Source organism: Haematobia irritans, chromosome 1 (assembly GCF_050003625.1).
Source record: "Haematobia irritans isolate KBUSLIRL chromosome 1, ASM5000362v1, whole genome shotgun sequence".
NCBI lineage: Eukaryota > Metazoa > Arthropoda > Insecta > Diptera > Muscidae > Haematobia > Haematobia irritans.
Genome location: NC_134397.1, coordinates 221,180,902 through 221,205,913, shown reverse-complemented (window position 1 = coordinate 221,205,913; position 25,012 = coordinate 221,180,902). Strand labels below are relative to the sequence as shown.

At 34.2% G+C, this 25,012-nt stretch overlaps 3 protein-coding genes across 6 annotated transcripts in view; 1 reads left to right on the top strand and 2 right to left on the bottom strand.

The window, feature by feature from the left end:
• The first annotated feature begins 298 nt into the window (after positions 1–298).
• Positions 299–19,150, top strand: PolQ (DNA polymerase theta). 2 transcript variants are annotated; one of them, XM_075292875.1, is made up of 15 exons: positions 299–1,611; positions 2,699–3,569; positions 4,325–4,471; positions 4,533–4,645; positions 4,702–4,815; positions 8,469–8,739; positions 8,802–9,090; positions 9,149–12,206; positions 12,264–12,376; positions 12,442–12,539; positions 12,791–12,972; positions 13,047–13,210; positions 13,271–13,726; positions 13,782–13,894; positions 18,612–19,150. In XM_075292875.1, the coding sequence occupies exons 1-15, from the start codon at positions 379–381 to the stop codon at positions 18,920–18,922; spliced, it is 7,533 nt and encodes a 2,510-aa protein (XP_075148990.1). In that variant the 5' UTR covers positions 299–378; the 3' UTR covers positions 18,923–19,150. The 2 variants fall into 2 exon arrangements, 1 of the variants encoding a protein (XP_075148990.1); XR_012718334.1 differs by lacking the exons at positions 13,047–13,210; positions 13,271–13,726; positions 13,782–13,894; positions 18,612–19,150 and having other exon boundaries at positions 12,264–12,371; positions 12,791–12,840.
• Positions 18,918–19,809, bottom strand: LOC142222634 (rhodanese domain-containing protein CG4456). Of its 2 annotated transcripts, none has more exons than XM_075292877.1 (4): positions 19,653–19,809; positions 19,402–19,569; positions 19,175–19,334; positions 18,918–19,080 (listed from the first exon to the last, which is right to left on the bottom strand). In XM_075292877.1, exons 1-4 carry the CDS (start codon positions 19,735–19,737, stop codon positions 19,026–19,028), a joined length of 468 nt encoding a protein of 155 aa, XP_075148992.1. In that variant the 5' UTR covers positions 19,738–19,809; the 3' UTR covers positions 18,918–19,025. The 2 variants fall into 2 exon arrangements, with proteins under 2 accessions (XP_075148992.1, XP_075148993.1); XM_075292878.1 differs by having other exon boundaries at positions 19,669–19,802.
• A 4,641-nt stretch (positions 19,810–24,450) lies between these two features.
• Positions 24,451–25,012, bottom strand: part of Men-b (NADP-dependent malic enzyme b, mitochondrial) — a 41,535-nt gene continuing 40,973 nt past the window's right edge. For both annotated transcript variants that reach the window (XM_075292872.1, XM_075292873.1), the window contains one exon: positions 24,451–24,955. In XM_075292872.1, coding sequence (XP_075148987.1) covers positions 24,936–24,955 — 20 coding nt within the window. In that variant the 3' untranslated portion in view covers positions 24,451–24,935. The remainder of the gene's footprint in view (positions 24,956–25,012) is intronic.

Here is a 25,012-nt window from a genome sequence, read left to right as displayed (position 1 = left end):
GCAATACATTTGGTAAGTCGTTATTATCGACTGTGAACTAAATTTCCGCTAGAAATACATAGCGGGCTTTATAGGTAGTGGAAATTTCGTTAGTGGTGCTGCATACCGGCATTATGTGAATATTACCGCAGACGACGTTTAATGTAATTCTCGGTACAAGCTTGCAGTTCGTGTTGGCAAACAAAATGTGCAAGAGGTGTTTGAGACGAAATGAAGAGTAGATAACACTGTTGTATTCCCCAATATCAGCTGTTTTTAGAATGTCATCAGTTCAGTGTGTCTGACTACGACAAAGGCAAGGCGCGGACTTTTTGATTTGTTTATATTATATTATAAAAAAGTTTTAACAAATATATATATCAACTTAATCAATCCACTATGGCCTTTTCGCAATCATTTGAATTTGGAAATAGTACATTCATGAAATTAGAAAGTGAAGCCAAACATGCGATACAAGACAATCAGGAAAATTGTGATCACAATGAGAAAGCTTTGGAAGTCATTATGGAGTCTCCCAAATCACATAATCGAACATCTATGTTATCTGCATCGAAATCCAGGTCACGGGTTCTACACAACACACAAAGAAGTAATTTAAAGTCCAATGATACGACTCACCATAGGAAATTTCGGCGCAGTAAATCCGATTCAACACTTCCGAAGCCTCCAAAAGATATCAGTTGTGACAATTATTCGGAATTTTTCCGAAGCGATTTTTCTTTGCCCAAAAATGACATTAAAGTGAGTCAGAGAACTGAAGCTAAAGATGAGGAATCTTTTCTTAGAGTTTCACAAATAGAAGCAGCATTCAATGGTGTCGATAAAATGTTAGAAGACACTGAACAGTGTAAGGGTCACAAAAGTAGTGAATCATCTGGATTTGAGATATCGGAAATAGATGCAGCGTTCAATCAATTGTCACCTAAGCACACATCTTTTAAGATTGATGATGATTTTGAATTGGATGATAATGAAGATGATGGTGAAGGTTCCTTGGATAAGCCTATATTCTCTGAAGATCTAAAGGATTTTATAGAGACTGAAGATTGCAACGGGAACGAAAACTTGTTAGTAAATTCATTGCCTTTGTCTAATGTCGTAGCTACTGAAGAAAACCACTGCGTGGAACCAATAGAGGTAATGCATGAAATTAGTAGCTTTTTATGTCATCCCCAAGAAAATCCAGTAAAAATGGAAGAAAAACGAGCCATCGTTAAGGAATTGGAAACGAGTCGCATGATCTTCAAAGAAAGTGAAAACCCTAATGTTAGCATTATATCGGAAAACATCAGCTTAAGTCACATGTCTCCAGATCAGTTAAAATTCACACAAGACTCTCCTCAATTACATGAAAAAGCTTCCACAATTTTAAAGCAAAAACAAGAAGTTACCACGCATAAGAAATTTTCCAAAGAAAAAGGGAATGATAAAAACCATTTGGCTATTAAAAGTGATGTGGCTGAAAATAGTAGGAGGCTTGTAACAGAAAACATCGAAACTTTAAAATCTATTTCAGCATGGAATTTGCCATTGAGTGTCCTTAAAGAATATGAACGTAAAGGCGTTGTTAAAATGTTCGACTGGCAAGTTGAATGCTTAAGTAATCCTAAGGTAAGTTATGCCCCGTTCCCTTTCTCAGACCAATGAACCTAGTCTTTATGCCCGAAGTGGCATAATTTGCACAGTGGTCTCCATAGTAAAAATATGTTAAAAAGTATTTTAAACTTTACGCTTTTCACAGAATCATTTGTAATGAAGACTTTAGCTATTATGGAAGCTGAGCTTAAGCCCTTTCCAATGAACCGCACGCGGCTTAGTTTTGGCACAGTGGGCCCCACAGTACAAATTCGTTGAAAAAGCTTGTCTACTTTTTTCTTTTCTAATGAAAGCTGAGCTCAAGCCCTTTCCAATGAACGTAATCTCTATACCGCACGCCGCTTAGTTATTGGTCAAAAAGTATTTTCAAATTTGCGCTTTTCATAAAATCATTTCTAATGAAGAATTTTATGATTATGAAAGCCGAGATCAAGCCCAGTGGGCTCCATTGCAAAAATATTTTGAAAAAGTATTTCCAACTTTCCGCTTTTCACAGGATCTTTTCTAATGAAGATTTGGCGATAATGAAAGCTAAGCTCCAGCCCTTTCCAATGAAACTAGCCTCTATACCGCACGCGGATCAGTGGGCCCCATAGTTAAAATATTTTCAAAAAGTATTTTCAATTTTGCGCTTTTCACAGGAACATTTCTAAAGAGGACTTTGATTTTACATAGTAAACAAAATAGTAAAAATTCGAATTCAAATTTTAAAATTCGAGTTTTATTTGTTGCTATATTGTTCGTATCTTGACTAAGCGTTCCGCTGCAAATTGCAAATTCGAATTTATCTCCACACGCATTGAGATATACAAACACCCGGCGAGTCAATTTTTGAAATGCTGCCCAGCAGAACAAAACTGTTTTGTTTTTATTATTTTCTATTTGAATTTAAATTTATTGCATCATTCAAGTGGATTCGGTCTGAGACCTTTTGGCACAGTGTTTCTACATTTTCACTGCCAATGTATATGTTTTGAACATTCTAATGTAAGTTTATACCCTCTATCTGTGTTTTATCTCATTTTTAGAACCATTTCATAATATGTAAAATTTGGTACAAAAGTATTAATTAAAAGTAAATCAATTTTTCTATATTTTATAGGTACTCTTTGAACATTGTAATTTGGTATACTCTGCACCTACATCGGCTGGTAAAACTTTGGTCAGTGAAATTTTGCTACTGAAAACTGTTTTGGAAAGAGGTAAAAAAGTATTGCTGATCTTACCCTTCATATCGGTGGTGAGAGAAAAAATGTTCTACTTACAAGATCTTCTAACAGCGGCTGGATATCGTGTTGAAGGTTTTTTTGGTGGTTATACACCACCTGGAGGTTTCGATAGCATAAATGTTGCCATATGCACTATAGAAAAGGCAAATTCTATAATAAATAAACTTCTTGAACAAGGAAAACTTGATGAAATTGGAACTATAGTAGTTGATGAAGTCCATCTAATATCCGATCCTGGTAGAGGTTATATTCTGGAATTATTATTGGCCAAAGTTCTCTATATGTCTAGGAAATATGCATTACAAATACAAGTTATAACAATGTCTGCCACATTGGCTAATGTGGAATTACTACGCAACTGGTTAAATGCTGAACTTTTTATTACGAATTTTCGTCCAGTTGCCCTTAATGAAATGATAAAAGTTGGAACAAAAATTTACGATAATAATTTAAAAGTTATACGATCAATAACCGAACCCTCTGTGGATATACGTGAACCATTTCCAGCAATTCCGAATGATGCAGATCATATTGCACAATTGTGTGCAGAAACTTTAATTGAAGGTTGTTCGGTTATTGTTTTTTGTCCCTCTAAAGATTGGTGTGAAAATCTATCGGTCCAATTGGCCGGAGCAATACATTCCCTAGGAAAACAAGGTGGTGAATGGGGTATTAAGTTAAGGGCTCAACTTAATCGCGAAGCAATAGATGAGGTGAAACAACAATTGAAAGATATTCCAACTGGTAAGTATGATGAGGAAATAAGTAATTACTAATATTTTAAAATATTTTAATTTTAAATATTAAAATATAAAAATTTTTAAAATTAAAAAAAATCAAAAAAACAATAACAAATTAAAATAATAATACATAAAAAATATTAGTAATATATAACATAAAATAAGTGAATAAATAAGTTATTACAATTAAAGCTACATACTTAAAATACAGCTATTGTTAAATGAATACTTAAGTGCTACGATTATTATAAAATAACTAAAAAACACATTGTAGGAAAGCATAAATATTACTGATGATATTTTTATAGTAATATTTTATTTTTAATAAATATATTTAATGTATCCATTGTTTCTTAGTAGCTGTTTTTTAAGAAATAGATGTATCTTGATTCATTTTTTTATTTTTATTTTGGTGAAATATTTATATAAATAAAGTTATTTTTGAAGTATTTTTGTAACCATCTTCCATTGGCTTATAGGCTTGGTTATTTTCACAATAAATATAAAATAAAATAAATATTGATTCAACATAGTTAAATAGTTGTATAAAGTTAGATATAATCTGATATAATCCCATACATGGTGAAATCTAAAGTAATATCTAACTATGAATAGGGCTAGATGCAATTATATCTCTGATAAGATCAAAGGACCTATGAATTGGATATAATTAGATCATATAGAAATAAGTTCCCTCTATTTTTTCGGGCACTAAGCTAATTGGGTCTTTGAATTAATTTTTATTTTTAACTATTTAAGGTTTGGACAATGTCTTGGAAAAGACCGTAACATATGGTTGCGCTTTTCATCATGCTGGTTTAACTACTGAAGAAAGAGATATTGTTGAAGCAAGTTTTAAATCAGGAGCATTGAAAATAATTGTAGCTACAAGCACACTAAGCTCAGGTTGGAACCATTGTTACAATTGCATTTTTATATATATTTTATGAATTTTTTTCTATTATAGGTGTCAATTTGCCAGCTCGCCGTGTCTTAATACGATCTCCTTTATTTGGAGGCAAACAAATGAGTTCTTTAACGTATAAACAAATGATTGGAAGAGCTGGTAGAACAGGAAAGGCAAGTTACTCCACTGATTTAAATTATGTTATTTTTAACGTAGATTTTTATTTTAGGATACTCTGGGTGAATCTATATTAATTTGTACTGAAAATAATGCTCGAGTAGGCAAGGAGTTAGTTACAGCCGATCTTAAACCCATAACTTCATGCCTTGAAATGGATAGCAGTGTAAGTTTGATGGAATTCTAAACAGGAGTTTAAAATGTCGAAGTTTACTATAGCAAATAGAAAATATTAGGAAATTAGGGCTCTTTATTATACTAAAATTTCTAGAAAGTAAACAAGTGAAATACAAATCTGTGACATACGTATCCATATTTAGGAGTAACATTTCGTCTCCTGTTAAATTCCATGATAAGTTAAACGTTCAGTATGTTTTTTAAATTTTATAGCATAATAAGTTATTTAAAATTGCAATACTTCACCGCCAAATCACATACTGCAATCAAATAATTTCAAACAATTAAGATTGAATTTTTAATAGGAACATCACTCCCCATTTGGTTTGCAAGTCATCCAGTTACAGAATGTATTGTACGAAACTCGAATGTCCGTGGACCATCTTCGGGAATACATAATTACAAAGCATTACCAGGTTGGTCTGGCAGAAATAAAGAAGAATATGCAGTGAACATCTATATGATTAATCTTGAAATTTAGCAAAAGGTAATCTTCTATGGTATCAACCAAACCTGCAAAATATCATCTAAATCGGTTCAGATTTTGATATAGCTCCCATATATATTTTTTTATTTTTATTTCTGCATGAATGTAACATAGTCGATCAGACCCAAAGACAGTTACAATACAATAGCATTACTACTAGAAACACTTAAATATAACAAGTATATACGGCCGTAAGTTCGGCCAGGCCGAAGCTTATGTACCCTCCACCATGGATTGCGTAGAATCTTCTGCTGAAGACTGTCATCCACAATCGAATTACTTGGGTTGCGGTAACACTTGCCGATAGCAAGGTATCTTAAAACTTCCGTATATATGTACTATGTTGTATATATTACTAAACCGTAATATATACAACATAGTACATATGTGGTACATATTAAACTAAAAAGGCCGATTAAATACATATATAATTAAGTTTAAGTTTCTATAGAAATAAAATTTTGACAACATTTTCTATAGAAGTAAAATTTGGAAAAAATTTTCTATTGAAATAACATTTTGACAAAATTTTCTATAGAAATAACATTTTGACAATGTTTTCTATAAAAATAAAATTTTGGTAGATATTTTTGGCTCGAGTGGCAACCATGATTATTAACCGATATTGACCAATTTTGTGTGATTGGGGATCGGCTATATATAACTATAGACCGATACGGACCAATTTTGGCATGGTTATTAGCGGCCTTATACTAACACCACGTTGCAAATTTCAACCGGATCGGATGAATTTTGCTCCTCCAAGAGGCTCCGGAGGACAAATCTGGGGATCGATTTATATGGGGGCTATATTATATAATTATGGACCGATATGGACCAATTCTTGCATGGTTGTTAGAGACCATATATTAACACCACGTACCAAAATATCAGCCGGATCGGATGAAATTTGGTTCTCTTAGAGGCTCCGAAAGCCAAATCGGGGGATCGGTTTATATGGGGGCTATATGTAAATATGGACCGATATGGACCAATTTCTGCATGGTCATTAGAGAACATATGCCAACACCATGTACCAAATTTCAGGCGGATCGGATGAAATTTGCTTCTCTTAGAGGCTCCGCAAGCCAAATCGGGGGATCGGTTTATATGGGGGCTATATATAATTATGGACCGATGAGGACCAATTTTTGCATGGTTGTTAGAGACCCTATACTAACACCATGTACCAAATTTCAGCCGGATCGGATGAAAGAGACCATATACTAACACCATACTTCTCTTAGAGCAATCGCAAGCCAAATTTGAGGGTCCGTTTATATGGGGGCTATATGTAAAAGTGGACCGATATGGACCATTTTTTGCATTGTTGTTAGAGACCATATACTAACACCATGTACCGGATCGGATGAAATTTGCTTCTCTTAGAGCAATCGCAAGCCAAATTTGGGGTCCGTTTATATGGGGGCTATACGAAAAAGTGGACCGATATGGCCCATTTGCAATACCATCCGACCTACATCAATAACAACTACTTGTGCCAAGTTTCAAGTCGATAGCTTGTTTCGTTCGGAAGTTAGCGTGATTTCAACAGACGGACGGACGGCCATGCTCAGATCGACTCAGGATTTCACCACGACCCAGAATATATATACTTTATGGGGTCTTAGAGCAATATTTCGATGTGTTACAAACGGGATGATAAAGTTAATATACCCCCATCCTATGGTAGAGGGTATAAAAATATATAAATAACAATTTAAAAATATAGATCTATTTTTTTTTTCTTTTTTTTTTTTTGCATCGCCCGATTTTCAAAAATTTGCCCTAATAACCCTATTTTTGACCAAAACGTCTTATTTAATAATGGAATCAAATTAGTGGCATACTAACTCTCTATTTGCAAAATCAACTATAGTTTCTAATATCACACATTTCTGTTCAGATTGTGATAAAACTTCCATAAGCATGTACCCCTTAATGTTCTTAAATATGGAAACGAGGTTATCTCCCAAACGTATAGCAATGATACCCCACAAATGCTTAGGTTTACTAATTCAGTAGGGGTGGTTTATGGTATGATATAGTCGGCCCCGTCCGACTTTCTACTTTACTTTCATTGGTTTTGTCAAAAAACTCTATTAATTTTTTAATTGCAGCAATCAATTGTTTATTGTATTTATTTATAATTATTTCTCCTTTAGGTGAAATAATTTTCTTGTAATTTTACATGAGTTTATACTTTCTTATGGAATTTTTCGATTATAGTTATAGCTGAAAATTTCTTTAGATTTGAGTCAAAATTTAAAGAAGCAGAAACTAATTATTTCTGAACGAAAATTTTAGCTATATTTTTAATTGGATATTTTGTTTTAATTAAAATATTAATAGGAATAATTAATATTTTACTTTAAAATGTAAAAAATTTCAATCAAATTTTCAAATATCAAATTTCTCAGGATTTGGGAGGAATTTTGGATTTTCTATATGTGATCACGAATTAAGTTCCTTTTCGCTCTAGGACGCATAGTTTAGGAGATATGAGCAAAAAAAGTTTTTCATATAAAAATTTCAAATTTTTCAAGATTTGGGAGGAATTTTGGATTTTCTATGGGTGATCACGAATTAAGGTCCTTTTCGCTCTAGGACGCATATAGGAGATAAGAGCGCAAGAAATTTTTCATATAAAAACTTCAACATTTTTGTGATTTGGGTCGACTTTTGGATTTTCTATGGGTGATCACGAATAAAGGTCATTTTCGCTCTAGGACGCATAGTTTAGGAGATATGAGCAAAATAAGTTTTTCCATATAAAAATTTCAAAATTTTCGAGATTTGGGTCGATGTTTGCATTTTCTATGGGCGATCACGAATGAAAGTCCTGTTCGCTCTAGGACGCATAGTTTAGGAGGAGATATGAGCAAAAGAATTTTTTCATATAAACATTTCAAATTTTTCACGAATTCAGGCCCATTCTTAATTGGTTTTATTTTTTAATTTGATTAAAAAGTTAGTTGTTTTTTTTTTTAATTATTAATTTTCTTTTCTAATTGTTATTTTCTGTGTAGCTATGTCCTAAACAAACAAAATTTGGGTATGAACCCAGTAGAACACGCGCCTTATTAATTATTTCAATTTTTATAAATTTTGGTCGAAAAACTCTCATTCAAAATGTATCTTGCATATTATTTTAGACACACCTGAAACGTGCACTATTGGAAGTTATCTCATCTGGTGTAGCATCAACTAAAACCGATATAGATAATTTTGTGAAATGTACACTGTTAAGTACTCAAAAACAAATGGTCAGGCAACAACAAGAAGGTAATCAAGAAGATATGCAGGATGAATGCATTGGTGGTGCTTTGGACTTTCTCTTGGAATATGAATTTGTGCGTTTGCAAAAAAGTGATGAAACTAATGAAGAATATTATGTAGCAACTAGATTGGGAATGGCTTGTTTAGGTAATAGCTTACCTATGAAAATGGACTAGAGTTTTTCACCATTGAATTCTTGTTGTTTGTAGCTTCTTCTATGCCACCTACAGATGGTTTAATTTTATTTGCTGAATTGCAAAAATCTCGACGATGTTTTGTTTTGGAATCGGAATTACATGCCGTGTATTTGGTAACACCCTATTCAGTATGTTATCAGTTACAGGATTTGGATTGGTTATTTTTCTTGGATTTATGGGAAAAACTTACGCCAGCAATGAAAAAAGTTGGAGAACTAGTAGGTGTTAAGGAATCATTTTTGGTAAGAGCTATGAGGGGACAAACAAAACTCGATTATAAACTAATGCAAATACACAAACGGTAAGAATGTTTTTTAGAGAAATGCACACAAATTTCTAATCTATGTTGGTTTTGTAAGATTTTATACAGCATTAGCTTTACAGGAATTGGTAAATGAAACGCCCATAAATAGTGTGGCCATAAAATATAAATGTTCCAGAGGCATGTTACAAAGTCTACAACAAATGGCTTCTACATTTGCGGGAATTGTAACATCATTTTGCAATTCCTTACAATGGGATACACTCAGCCTAATTGTTTCACAGTTCAAGGAACGTTTATATTTCGGAGTGCATCGTGATCTTATTGATTTAATGCGTATACCCGATCTGAATCATAAAAGAGCCCGAGCTTTATTTGATGCTGGTATTACTTCTTTGGTAGACTTGGCAAATGCTGATGTTTTGAGTATAGAAAAAATTCTTTATAATTCATTGAGTTTCGATTCAGCTAAACAGCATGACAATGAAAATGCTTCGGAGGCAGCGCAAAGAAATGAGGCTAGAAATTTCTATATAACAGGTAAAGCTGGTATAACCGTTGGAGAGGCGGCAAAACTTCTTGTGCAAGAAGCAAGACAATTTGTACAATATGAGATTGGAGCTGGTAATATCAAGTGGTCCCAAGAGAGGAATGTAGAAAATGATATTCGCGGTGATAAAGATGAGGAAGAGCTGCATATGTCCTATGAAGAAGACAAATTTGTCAATGGAGTTTCTTGTAAGGTTAATGGAAAGGCAGACGAAAAGGTTTTGAAAGAAAAGAATGAATGCAAAATGGATCCAAACCATAAAGTTGGTACTTGTGTAGATGATGATGAAGAGCTGCATATGTCCTACGAAGAAGGCAAATTTGTGAATGGAGTTACTTCTAAGGTTCGTAAAAGGTCCGACAAAAATGTTTTGAAAGAGACGAATAGATGCAAAATCGATGCAGAAGTAGACAATTCATCTGTTCCCTTAAAAGATAACATTGAGGGTAAAATAAAAAGAAGCAATTCTCCAAATGATAATCTTAGCAAGAATCCAATTATTAGAACGGAAGAAAACTATAAGACTGTAGCTGATTCCCACAATACAAAGAAAGACTATGTGAATGCCAAATCAAAAACTAAAAGTCCCACGGTTTTGGAAAAAGATTACAAAATTGATAATGGAAAAAATAACTTAGGAACTACCGAAAACCGGTCGGGCAGTAATACTATCGCAAAACGGAATTCTTCAGAGGAGCAAGAAACAAATATGGGTATAACTCCTCCAAAATTAATAAAAGAAAATGAGAAGATTATAAAACATGCGACAAGCAAAAGTTCTAATAATGAAGCCAATGGTCAACCAAAATCTAGTCCCCTTAAAAAGGACAATATTAAGCCAACGTCAGTAACTAAATCTAGTCCTCCAAAGAAGGACAATATCAAACCAATATCAATAACTAAAAATGATAACAATTTGCAGGCCCAAAAACAGAATGACATCATATCATTGAATGAGAAGCGAAAGTCTTCCGAAAAACCCATGGAAAACTTAGATGTTACCCCTCCAAAATTAAGACTTGAGAATAAAGGTGATAGTAAAGGAGATCCCAAAATCACTGATGATGATAAACCAAGTACAAGTAAAAAAGCTCAGCGTTTATTAAGAGCAAAACAATTATCTGAAATGAAAAAAATCGAATGGGCCAAAAAGCAAGGGGAAGTGGCAAAACAAAATTCTCCCATCAAAGCATCTGATGTCCAGCCACCTAAATTAGAATACCAAATTGAGAAAATAAATTCCATTGAACAAGAAAACAAGCAACCAGCAGTTGTAAGCAACGAAAAGAACAATGCTAAGCTGAGCATTATTGAAGAAAAGATTAAAGGGGAAAATAAGGAAAACAGGACCATACCCAAAACAAAACATGATACTCCAAATACCCCACGATCATCTCTTATCAATCAAGCAATTGATGGAAAGCACACCACAGAGACTCAAAAATTACCCAGAAGAAGCCCTCGAAATCATTTAATAAGCTCTACAAGGATAGATAATTCTATCACCTCCACTACACCACGTACAAAACCATCGATGTCTATTAAACCCAAACTCAAAAGTCCTGATACATTATTTGGAGAGGAAAATGAAGACTCATTCGTTTTCAATACCGGAATAAATGAAGCTCTTAAAGACGCAGAAAAATGCCAAAAGCCTAACCTCAATCAATCTCCAGAGGATGAAATACCTAGTTCTCAAAAATTAGTGGAAGATTTGCCAGGAAATAAAACAAACTCACCACATGCTTCACGATTTTTAAGATCTTTAAGAGGTACTCAAAGATTTCAAAGTCCAAAGACTATAACAAAGAGAGCAGGTACTCCAGATTTAGAACTTAAAAAGTCTGTAAAACCACCAAGTACCAAGAAATTGGAAATGCCACCGATGCCTCCTCCTTCTAGTCCCAAAGAAAAGCCTTCTTCCCTAAACCGAAAATCAACACCACCATCTCCACCACCTCAGGAACCTCCGTCATCATCAAGCATTGAAATGTCTGATTTTTCTATGGAGAATTCTTTGCTGAAAAATCCCATGCATCTTAATGCTTCTCATATATTGAGTGCTTCCAAAGTGGAAACAGATTCATCATCATTCAAATCAATCGATATAATGGACATTTGTGGTGACCAACAGCTCTTTAAGGGAGCTTTTAAAGAGTTCATGGCAAATAAACGTTTGGGGATTTGTTTAGGCTTACAGCAAATGTCTGGCAGGCGAAAGCCAATAATTGGGGCAAATTTACTTCTCAATCAAGTCGCTGCGGCAGAGAAAAACGATGAGGGCCCTCAAAGTTATGAATTCCAAATCGACGACAGCACCTATTTGGCTGGTATTGCTTTTTGTATATCTGAAAATTTGGTTTACTACATGAATATGCAAGATGAGGGCTCATGCAAAGGTTTAACGGGCGAAATCAAATGTAAATATCTGCGAATGCTTTTTCGATCATCAGAGCATTGTCTTATTGTGTATGATAGTAAAGAACAACTCAAAATTCTTCAAAGATTGCTAAAGGATCTGGGACAATTGGATATCTCGATAGAAGACCCCAAAGTGGCAAATTGGTTATTACAGCCGGATACTATGCAAAATCTACATAGTTTGGTAAGCTATGCTATAAATGTGATTATCATCAATTATTATAATTTTTTTCTCATTAAGGCCCAACAATTTGCTCCTGAATGTTCAGCTTTGGTGAATTTATGTGGAAGCAGTGCTAGAGGTTATAACAGTTACGGTTTAGACTCGGACAGTTCTATTTTTGCAAAGGTTAGGTAATGTTGTAAAAACAAGTGTCCACAAAAAGAATTTATTTTCATTTTATGACTTTCTTTTGCAGATGCTCCATTGAATCATGTGTCATAGTACATATACTTAAGGGTCAAATTGAAAATCTGGAACGTATTGGCACAGGGCAATTGTACAAGTTTTTCAAAGGTAAAGGAAACTTAGTCTTTATAAAATGTATCATCTGTAAAAGCGAGAATATAGCGAGGCCTGTGTCTTGGCTACTAGTAGGAAAAGGGAATCAATTCCATTTGGAAGAGTTTTTGATATTTGCTATTGACACCAGGATTATATAAATGCAAGGGTGACATGCTAACCAGTGCATCACGGGAATTCTCTGATTCCTCAATATTTCAGTCTTTCCCATATATCAATGTATTCAAATTCTATAAAAATTTCAGAGCTAGAAATGCCCTTGCAAATATCACTATGTAACATGGAAGTAATTGGCTTTCCCGCAAGCTCAGATGCGTTACACAAATTGTTTCAGCAAATGGTTGATTCTATGAAAAAGTTGGAGAAAAAAATTTATGAATTGCATGGATCTAGATTTAATTTGGGATCGTCTCAGGCAGTAGCCAAGGTAAGTAATACCACAGAAAAAGAAACCGAGAAAAAAACAAAACAAAATCTTTGTCATTGAATATCATATTTTAGGTATTAGGCCTTCATCGAAAAAGCAATGGTCGTGTAAGCACATCTAAACAAATTTTAGAGAAAATTGATACGCCCATATCTCAAATGATTATCGTCTATAGGAAATTGAGTGTAACACTAAGCAAGAACATACAACCATTACTAAAATGTGTACGCGATGAAAGGTAACACTGGAATATATTGTTGTTAAAATTAATTAATATATCATTTATTTTGATTTTAAGAATTCATGGTCAAAGTATAACGTTTACCTCAACCGGGCGTATATCTATGACAGAACCAAATTTACAAAATGTAGCCAAAGATTTTGATGTCGAAATCGGTAGTGATAAATACACAGTTTCGTGCCGTGGTGCTTTCTATCCCATTGATGCGAAGCGAGGTCTTATATCATCAGATTTTTGTCAATTAGAAATGAGAATATTGGCACATTTATCACAAGATTCTGCCCTTTTGAAGGTAATGCGATCGGAAAAAGATGTATTTGTTGCTATAGCAGCGAATTGGAATAAAATTCCTGAAGAGAGTGTTAGCGAACAAATACGTAATGGTACTAAACAAATCTGCTATGGTATTGTATACGGCATGGGTTTGCGGTCTTTAGCTGAGGGTCTTAAATGTACGGAACAAGAAGCTAAATTTGTATCGGAACAATTTCATGCTGCATATCCGGGTATAAGGTAAATGATTTGAGTAGAAAATAAGGTACGAGTAATTGAATTTTCTGCTCCCCAGAACTTATATTGAAAAGGTGAAAAAATTCGCAAGAAATAATGGTTATATAGAAACAATAACCGGCCGAAGAAGATATTTGGAACACATAAATAGTAGCGAAACATCCATGAAAAGTAAGTACAGAGAGATCATTACTTTTGCAACTTACTAAACAGATATTCTTCTGCACAATGAATGTGCAGTATAGATGGGGTTAGAAATAGAGATGTCATTCGGGATTGAGTTTTATAAATCTCAGGATTCCGGGATCCCTAATTTTCGGGATTTGTTTATTTATTTACCTTAGTCTGTCACCCATTTATGGTACACCTTGAGTAAGAATTTATTATACAATCAAAAATCGAAGTATACGATAATGTCCTCCTTTGAACAATGAGTTCGTGTGAAATGGAATTCGTGCCACATAAAATAAAAAGCAATAAAAAAGGTCCGTAGACAATATGACAAGATTGCGTACATCTGATAAAAATGTGGATATCTTGATAATTTTAAGAAGTTACTTAAAACAATGGAGTACAAAAGGATTAACACAAGTGTACGAAAATATACATAATCTAATCAAAAGTCTTAAAATGTTTTGCTTAGTAAGTTAAATATGATAGCAATTTTAAATTGCTTTTTAATTTACTTTTATGTTCTTTTGTTAATAAAATTGAATTAAACTAAATTGGTTTAATGTACAACAATTTGTTGGCGCTGTTTTATTATTATTACTTAAAATAATATAAAATCCCGAAAATTTCGGGATTCTATATTTTGAAATCCCGGGATTTATAAAAATTGATCCCGAATGACAGCCCTAATTTACAGTAATACAAAAGCCCTAGGATTTTTCTTATTTTTGGTATATTTTCGTAGTCTTGTGTTAATTCTTTTACCTAACTACTTAAAAATATCAAGGCGTTCAAAGTTTCATCAGATAAGCGCAATATTATCTTATTGCCGATATAACATCTCTCACAGTCGACACTGGTCGTTTACATTGACCGAAGACGCCAATTTGTTGAAAAAAGCCACAAAATTTAAAAAATTGTAGTAGTCCGGCGAATTTATGGAAATTGGTTAAGGGTAATGGATGCGCAATGACGCTAATCATATTGTTTCGTCCGAGAATCTGAATGATATGAACTCTGCGTTCGTTAATAGTCAGTCCGATTCCGTGGGAAATGTTTTAGACTTTCTTCATACATATGGGAGTGATGATGGATTCTCATTTGGTCATATTACGCTTTCAGACCTTTACACGGGCTTCCATATGGTTAAGTCGAACGCAGCTGGTAGTGACGGTTTCTCCCTCAAATTTTTTAGGACAATTTTTGATATGGTTTCTCCTTTTCTATTGCACATTGTGAACCACATCATTACAACTTCCACATTCCCCAAAGTCTGGAAGACGGCGAAAGTTACTCCTATCAGGAAAAGGGATAGCTGTGAGTTCCGGCCAATAGCACTGCTCCCAGTTCTTTCTAAGGTGGTTGAACATGTATTGAAACAGCAACTCGTTTCTAACGTAGAGAGTAGATCGTTGATAAATGATTCTCAATGTGAGTTTCGAAGCGGTAGGAGTACATCTATCTTGTTGCTGGGTCTAACGGATTCAATTCGTAAATGTCTAGCCAATAACAACATAGGTGTATTGGTTTCTCTTGATTTGGAGAAAGCGTTCGAAAGGGTTGACTACTTTGTGCTAATTCAAAAGTTGTCTAGGAAATTTGGATTTAGTAGATCTGCTTGTAGGCTAATATATTCCTATTTAATTGGAAGAGATCAATTTGTTAATGTTGGAGAGGTTTCTTCTGTTACATTGTCTGTAAGAAGTGGTGTCCCACAGGGTTCGGTTTTGGGACCCCTTCTATTTGTTCTATATGTTAATGATCGGTTTGGGAGCCACTGTGGTGCAATGGTTAGCATGCCCGCCTTGCATACACAAGGTCGTGGGTTCGATTCCTACTTCGACCGAACACCAAAAAGTTTTTCAGCGGTGGATTATCCCACCTCAGTAATGCTGGTGACATGTCTGAGGGTTTCAAAGCTTCTCTAAGTGGTTTCACTGCAATGTGGAACGCCGTTCGGACTCGGGTATAAAAAGGAGGTGCCTTGTCATTGAGCTTAACATGGAATCGGGCAGCACTCAGTGATAAGAGAGAAGTTCACCAATGTGGTATCACAATGGACTGCATAGTCTAAGTGAGCCTGATACATAGGGCTGCCACCTAACCTAACCTAATGATCTGTTTGATAATTTAAGTGTTTGGTGTGAACCTTACGCTTATGCAGATGATGTACAGCTACTATTTGCTGGATCCAGTCAATACGTTCCTGTTCTGCAGAGCAAGATTGATTTGGCTTTACAATCTCTCAGCGCATGGATGTCCTTGAATAGATTTAGTGTTAATGCCTCGAAGACAAAGGCTTTACTCTTTTCTAGAGGCGACGTTTCGGATATGCACCTGTGCTACAATGGTACGGGCGTGATACTAGATGATAAGCTATCGTTCAACCTTCATGTTGACAGCGTGGTTGCACGTACAACCACTGCACGGCAATTGTACAATACAGATTTGTACTACCACGGTTTGTTAAGGAACGTTTAGCGCATGCTCTTATCATGCCCAATATTTTATATTGCCTCGAGGTTTATTCTGGAACGAACGGAGGTAACATGTTGAGAGTGAATCTTGCAGTGAATAGGGTAGTTAGATATATACTCTCGTAGAATCTTTGATCATGTGAGCCCAGATGTCCATCGTTTTCTTAATTGTTCTTTTTCTAGTTTTGTATATTTTCGAATTATGTTGATGTTTTATAAAGTGTTTCGTAGTCGAACTCCATCTTGTTAGTAGTTTTACTTTCTGTCACTCAGTCAGGGCAAATCAATTGATTATACCCAGAGTTCTGCCCTATTTGGGTGGATCTTTCGGGGTCAGAGTAGCACGGGTTTTTAACGCGCTACCCTCAACTTTGAGAACATTCAACGTTTCCTGACCTACATATCGAAAAAAGCTACTTCTACATTTTGCTAATCTGACATAAAATTTTTTGTTTTCTGTTTGTGAATTAAGGCCGGTATGCACCTCTAGTAGAGGTGCCGCTACTACTTCAATCGAAATATTTTGCTTCATTTTCACAAAATTTACTTCGTCACTCCTTCTTCCAAAAATCTGCTTCACTTTTTGTTCTGCTTCAAATTTTTAAAATTTTCCCCATATTACCTAATTGTTTTTCCTATTCCTTTAATTACGATGAACATAGCGGTTTTAATCATTGAATTATCAACCGATGTACACCATGTACCAAATTTCAGCCGGATCGGATGAAATTTGGTTCTCTTAGAGGATCCGCAAGTCAAATCGGGGGATCAGTTTATATGGGGGCTATATATAATTATGGACCGATGTGGACCAATTTTTGCATGGTTGTTAGAGATCATATGCTGATTCAGCTGGATCGGATTAAATTTGCTTCTCTTAGAGTCCCCGCAAGCCAAATTTGGGGGTCCGTTTATATGGGGGCGATACGTAAAAGTGGACCGATATGGCCCATTTGCAATACCATCCGACCTACATCAATAACAACTACTTGTGCCAAGTTTCAAGTCGATAGCTTCTTTCGTTCGGAAGTTATCGTGATTTCAGCAGACGGACGGACGGATGGACATGCTCAAATCGACTCAGAATTTCACCACGACCCAGAATATATATACTTTATGGGGTCTTAGAGCAATATTTCGATGTGTTACAAACGGAATGAAAAAGTTAATATACCCCCATCCTATGGGGAAGGGAATAATAAAATGAATCAATTTTCTTCAATCTACTCCACTTTTTTCCAAAATCTACTTCACCCAATTTTTCACTAGCGGCAGCACTGACCTCTACCGAAAAATTTCATTCCCATAAGAAATGCATTGCTATTTATGCTAACGAAATTTTCGGTAGCGTTCAATTTCGTAAGCTAATGAAAATAACAGGGTTGTCAAAAGCATATTTTTGGCAGCAAACATTTAAATTATTACAATCATTGTGTGCGTAAAAGTTTTAAAAGGTCTGTAAATAATAAACAATTTATTTGAGGAATATTTGGAACATATATTAACAATTTCTAAAAGCGATTAGCTGGTTTAAAATTTGTGTACACAGCCCTGTTTTTTTGTTGTAGACTTAAATAAATTTTTGCTACCGAAAATTTCGCTAGAGGTGCATACCGGTCTTTAATATGAATTGTATGGTTTGTAAATTACATGTCCTCTTGGTTTGTTTTTTTGCAGCAAACTTTATGGTACTTGTCTTAACGCTTAATATGATTATCATATAATATTGATACTAATCCATAAATATGTGATTTAATTATTATTATTATTTAACGTTTTTTTTTTTTTTTTTTAACGTATAAATTTATATTTATTTATTGTTTCCTATTTAAATATTTTTTACCCATAATATTATTATTATTTTTTGTCTTAAGTCATAATGTTTATATAATTTTGTACTCTATATTTTGGTGTAGTTTTTTTTTTGTAATTTAACCTATATCGGCCAATGGCTTCAAATTACAAAATCGAGCAAATAAAAAATTGGGATTATTTTTTCTGAATCTCGAAAAATTGCGGGATTCAAAATAAAAAATCCCGGGAGTAATTCTGTCTGAGAATCGCAGGGATTTCGGAACGGAATTAATCCCGAATGCCATCCCTAGTTAGAAACATTAATGAATTTTCATTTATATTTCGTGGGAAAATAACCAAGCCTATAGGCCAATAGAAGGCGGTTACAAAAATTACATTTACATATTTCTAATCGATGTATGCAATTTCGTTCTTCCCGTTTCTAGGTCAAGCTGAAAGACAAGCAGTTAATTCAACCATACAAGGCTCCGCCGCAGATATAGCCAAGAGTGCTATCTTACGTATGGAGAAAAACATAACAAAATATCGTAGTAAACTAGGTATAGAACCAGATGCAGTACGTTTGGTTTTACATTTACATGATGAATTAATATTCGAAGTACCCGAAGATAAAGCGAAAAAAATAGCCAAAGTACTGAGTATAACAATGGAGAATTGTGTTAAATTGAATGTACCGCTGAAAGTTAAATTGAAAATTGGTAAAAGTTGGGGTGATCTAAAAGAAGTGAAAATTTAGAGGATCCAAAAATATGTATTAACAAGTAATTTATTATAGAATTTTATTCTTGTGCAAAGGAATGGTATTTTAATCTATAGATATTTTAAATTAAGCATGCATTTTACAAGCCTTCCTTTTGTGCCCATTCAGTCCATGAGCCTGGATAAGGTTTAGCACTGAAATTGTAGAATATTATGTGTTATATTAATTGTTTTAAATAAATTGTATATTTTATTGCAACAACAATGCAAAGTTTGTGATGGTGCATACTTTTTGAAACCTTTAGCCGCAGCCATATCGGCAGCTTTTTGAGCTCTGCCTCCTTTCAAACAACTAAAGATTAGCACTGTTTCCTCGGTGGGCTTTGGACGATTGAAATTTGTTTTAAAATCATTATCGGACATCTGGAAAGCAGTTTCCAATTCTGGCACTAAAAACAAAGCAAACAATTAAAATCGATATTATACTGAAATTCAATGACTCATTTAATTACATACAGGGTATATTAATGCTTGCTGGAATAGCTCCAGTGGAGGCTAATTCATCTTTATTCCTGACATCAATCAAATATACCTCAGGATGATTTGGAACGTCTTTAATTTCTTCGTATGTGGCCATTTTATACAGTGTACGTAATGAATATGATATTCCTTTTATAATTAATTCTAGAAAGGTCAAACAATAGTATGTTCATTATTGATTTTTGTTCTTACTATCAATTATTAATTATTTGTGACAAGTTAATCACCTTTGTTATGCGCTACCTGTTGAAGTTGTAGTAAGCGGCGAGAAATGCTAGATAACAATGCTGAAGTTTGATAAACTTGATGCATGATTGTGAGTGGGGAAACAACCGGTCGATGATGGTAGTTTTATTTCAAAGAATGTACCAAAACCAGGGCAGAGAGTTTCAGTTCAACTTACATTGAGTAATTGCATAGAATGGAATGATTTTTACGAAGGGATATTATTGGCTTTAGATTTAAATACTAAAATAACTTTAAATGCAGTAATAGAAAATTTTTAAACTCTCTGATAACAGCTCATTTTCTGATGCTCTAATATTTTAACATTCGAGCAGCTAGGGCTATGAATATTTGTAAACATTTACATTTTTCGTGCGTTTAAATATATGGCTGGAAAGCCGCGTTAGTTAGTCGTACATTGCTGAAGACAATAATTGGATTATAAACTACTTGTGTACCATTTGTAATAAATATAAACGACTATTACCTCGTTACCTTCTTCGATTTCCATCTCAAATTGTTCTTAAAAGTACCAAATAATGTACACAATCGATTATCGACTCCTACCGTCGATAATTTTAGATCATCTAGGTAAATTGTAATAACCGGTTTGTTTTTAAGTTTAAAATAATTTAAACAAATGCATTAACACTTGCTAGCTAAATTTCCTTTTGGTTACCATTTTCATGTTTTCATATCCTCCCATGAAAAGGTCTGGTATGCGAAAACTCCTGTTGCATGCCAAAAACTCAGATTTGCTATGTATTAGTGGTTTGCACGTAAGTAATATTTTAGTCACGCTCTCCTTGCTCACGAAAAATTTTATTAGTAATTTACCTTAGGGACGTGTATGAAAACATGAGCATGATTGAGGTTAGGTTAGGTTAGGTGGAAGCCCTATGTATCAGGCTCACTTAGACTATTCAGTCCATTGTGATACCACGTTGGTGAACTTCTTCTCAATGACATCTCTCTTAAGCTCAATGACAAGGGACCTTCTTAAGCTCAATGACATGGGACCTTCATTTTATAACCGTGTCCGAACGGCGCTCCACATTGCAGTGGAACCACTTAGAGAAGCTTTGAAACCGTCAGAAATGTCACCAGCATTACTGAAGTGGGATAATCCACCGCTGAATAATTTTTTTGTGTTCGGTCGAAGCAGGAATCGAATCCACGATGCATGGCGGGAATGCTAACCATTGCTCCCAGCATGATTAATATCGAGAGCGTTATTGAACTCTTAACATTCCTGGTGTCACTAAAATTGTAAATGAAACGATTTAAGTCCGTGGGCGGGATTATTTTCGTGAGCGTATTTAATTTGCATGCCATCGATAATGCTGCATACAAGGATCAACACAAAAAACCGTATACCCCGTATCGTACTAACTCAACCACTAGTCATTATACTTTACACCTTTTGTGGAAACTCCATAAGAAAATATTCTAGTTCCCCTGCAGCCACATTAGGTGAATAGTGGCCAGTCCTGTCGTTGAAAGAATTACGGAGGTCTTTGAACGTATTTGACTTAAGGACCACCGAGTTCAGATAGTTTATTGCAACTAAACTGAGAATATATACATTTGTTGGAAAATTATATCTCAGTCAGTGTGCCAATAAAAGAGTATTAGCAATATTTCATATGGACGATTTAAAGTTTCTGTTTTTGGATTGAATCCAAAACCTACTTATCCATTCAGCTTGGAGCGATAGAAATCTAAGTAATCCAATGCCGTTGGCATATGTGGCATTATTTTGCGTAGTATTACGCATATTCTGAGCACTCGAGGGATTTGATTTGGACTCATAGAAACATAATAATATATTTCTTAAATGTAACGGATATTATTATACCCTAAACCACATAGTGGTCAGGGTATAATAACTTAGATCTGCTAAAAAATGTGCCTACCAGAAATATTGATTTTAGACACCATAAAATATAAGTATACCGATCGACTCAGAATCACCTCCACCATCACAACCACCTCGATCTAGCGCTTGGTGTCCGTCCGTCTGTCTATGTATTTGTTGTTCGCAGGATTTCGGTCGCAATTATTAACTGATTTTGATGAAATTTGGTACAGGGTGAATATATGCCGTTGGCATATGTGGCATTATTTTGCGTAGTATTACGCATATTCTGAACACTCGAGGGATTTGATTTGGACTCATCGAAACATAATAATATATTTCTTAAATGTAACGGATATTATTATACCCTAAACCACATAGTGGTCAGGGTATAATAACTTAGATCTGCTAAAAAATGTGCCTACCAGAAATATTGATTTTAGACACCATAAAATATAAGTATACCGATCGACTCAGAATCACCTCCACCATCACAACCACCTCGATCTAGCGCTTGGTGTCCGTCCGTCCGTCTGTCTATGTATTTGTTGTTCGCAGGATTTCGGTCGCAATTATTAACTGATTTTGATGAAATTTGGTACAGGGTGAGCGCTATTGAATTTTGAAGAAATCGGATCAAATTTAGATGGGGTTACGTTGCGCTCTTTTACTAACCGATTATCGTCAAATTTGGCACAAAGTAATCATCATATGAAGGATATCCTTCAAGCGTGGAAATTTTATCGAAATCGGTTTAGATTCAGATATAACTCCCATATAGGGATGCCAGATTTTGAAGAGGCAAAAAGAGCACACTTTTTCAAATAAAATAAAAACATTTAATTCCATAATAATTCATTTAAACATAAATACCCCAATTTTGAATAACAAATCCCTGGGAATTTTTTCCATATTCCTTATTCCCCTATTCTAAACGAACTCTCCCCGGGGAATTTTTCTCTTTTCCCTTATTCTAAACCAACTTCGAAAATGGGAAATTTTTCTCTTGGGGAAAAATTGGTATTACAAATGACAATAAAAGGGCAAAAATGTTGAATTTTTTGGGAATAATCAAAAAAAAAAAAAAAATCAAGGGAGTTGTAACCAAAATGCATCGTTTCTCTGTAATTTTAGGTCAAAATCCACAAATTAAGCAAAAAAAATAAAATAGTAGTGCCATGCATCAGAGTGGGATGCATTGAACTACCGAGTCCTCATCTCATGGTCACAGATCTGTACATATTTAAAAAATTCTTTTAAATTTGAAAATTACTATAGGTGCTTGTTCCTTGAAGAAGCAATAATACGGACATGCATCCCGTCAACACATCCTATTACGCTACGAATTTTAGGCTTGACGTAAAAAGCTAATGAAATTTTCTGTTTTTCTTCTTCCGTTTTGGTGAAATTTATCCACTTTGAAAATAGGTGCTCTTCAAATATGTTTATGGCTTCAAAGAACTTTGCTTAGGCTACACTAAGCCACAGATACGTCTCGATCTCTTCCTATGCCCGTTTGGTAGCCACCTTCGGCAAAAAAGCGTAGAGCAGCACTTAATTTTACTAATGGGGATAAACCAAATAACTTGCGTTGAGGAGGAATATGGGTTGCTAACACGTCCAAAAAAAATTTGTATGTAAATATTTGCTAAAATAAAACAGCTGAAGCAAAACAGCTGATTTCGAATACTCGAAATTTTTTCTCCCTAGTTATTCCCTTCCCTTACTATTTAGGGATTCCCAGGGAACGCATTCCCCAGGGAATATTTAGAATTGGGTTAAAAAGGTTCATAACATATACATAAAATAAACCACTTTCAACTCAAGCTAATTTTCTTACAATATTTTGTAAGTCATTTGTTTGGTGTTTTTGTGAAAATTGTTATTGAAAGAAGTTTGTTTACATTTAGACTCTGGTATATAAAGTAAAACACAATTTAATTAGAAAATAACGGCGTGGGAAAATCTCGTAGTGTGACATTCACGTATGTTCAGTTTACTTTTACCATTTATTGAATCGTGTTGGAGTAATATTTGTTGTGATGCACAAAAAGAGTACTTAACTAAAAATAGAGCACTTTTGCGTGCTCTTTTGGCCTATCTTCTTTTAAGAGCACGTTTTGTAAAAAAGAGCACGTCTGGCATCCCTACTCCCTAGCATATGTATCGCCCGATTGTCCAAAATTTGGCCACAAAACCCTTATTTATTACCCGATCTAACTCAAATTTAGCAAAAAGGCAACCTTCTGTTGTATCAACTAAACCTGCCAAATATCATCCAAATTGGTTCAGATTTAGATATAGCTCCCCTATATATGTATCGCCCGATTTTTACAAATTTGGCCATAAAACCATTATTTATTACCCGATCTTACTCAAATTTTGAAAAAGGTAACCTTCCGTAGTATCAACCAAACCTGCCAAATATCATCTAAATTGGTTCAGATTTAGATTTAGCTCCCATATATATATATGCATCGCTCGATTTTCCTAAAGTTTGCCATAATACTCTTTCTAATTTATTAACCAACGTTACTTTAATTTCAAATTTTGATGTATTAGACGATCTATTTAGCCATACATGTAGCTTGTACATAAATATATTGGCCAATTTGCACAAATTTGGATTTATTACACAAACTAATTGAGCGATTTCCTCTTTATTTAATAATGGAAGCAATATAGTGGCATACAAACTCTGTAGGTTCAGAATAAACTATAGATTCTAATATCAGACATTTCTGTTCAGATTGTGATAAAACTCCCATAACTATGTACCCCTTAATGTTCTTACATATGGAAATGCGGGTTATCTCCCAATCCTATACCACTCATGCCCCACAAACAATGTTTACTAATTCAGTAGGGGTGGTTTAGAGTATGATATAGTCGGCCCCGCCCGACTTTCTACTTTACTCACTTGTTTTTAAAAATGAAAACAATTTTATTTTTAATTTTTTTTTCTCATTTATTTTTAATTTCAACAATGTCAATCAACTATGTCCGGCATACATATGTTGTTGTTGTTTTCAAGGTAAACTTAATATTAATGCATGTTTTTTTTTGTAAGGAGTTTGTTTAACTTTTTGTTGACCATTTCGAGAATTGAACTAATAAATGTAATATTAAATATAATAAATAAAATAGGTATTTATATATGTATATATACTATATATAGCATATACACGTATATATATCTAATAATGAGGCTAACTAAAATGAAAAATCAAATTATTAAATAATTATAATAATGGTTCCTTTCTATATGGATGGGTAGTTGAGGTTTGTAATGGTGTTGGATATTTGCAAAGAGGATAAAACCATCAAGCAGCCGATTTTTTTTTGCATTTGTATTAAATTAGCATTTTTCAACGGTGTGTAAACTCTGTTTTGTAATCCTTTTCGTAAAATTCAAGGTACGTATGAATTACTGGTTTTCTTTACGCTCTAGAAAAAGAAATACATGATTCGGTTATATAGAGAAGAAAACAAGAAGAAAAAAAA

What these genes read in the sequence shown, in the direction of transcription:
- PolQ (XM_075292875.1), top strand. Translation starts at nt 379, where the DNA reads ATGGCCTTTTCGCAATCATTTGAATTTGGAAATAGTACATTCATGAAA. An exon ending in TGCAAAATCTACATAGTTTG is followed by an intron (nt 12,207 to 12,263) that starts GTAAGCTATGCT and finishes TTTCTCATTAAG; the next exon opens with GCCCAACAATTTGCTCCTGA. An exon ending in TAGCGAAACATCCATGAAAA is followed by an intron (nt 13,895 to 18,611) that starts GTAAGTACAGAG and finishes TCCCGTTTCTAG; the next exon opens with GTCAAGCTGAAAGACAAGCA.
- LOC142222634 (XM_075292877.1), bottom strand. Translation starts at nt 19,737, where the DNA reads ATGCATCAAGTTTATCAAACTTCAGCATTGTTATCTAGCATTTCTCGC. An exon ending in ACAGGTAGCGCATAACAAAG is followed by an intron (nt 19,570 to 19,652) that starts GTGATTAACTTG and finishes TGACCTTTCTAG; the next exon opens with AATTAATTATAAAAGGAATA. An exon ending in GCGGCTAAAGGTTTCAAAAA is followed by an intron (nt 19,081 to 19,174) that starts GTATGCACCATC and finishes CTACAATTTCAG; the next exon opens with TGCTAAACCTTATCCAGGCT.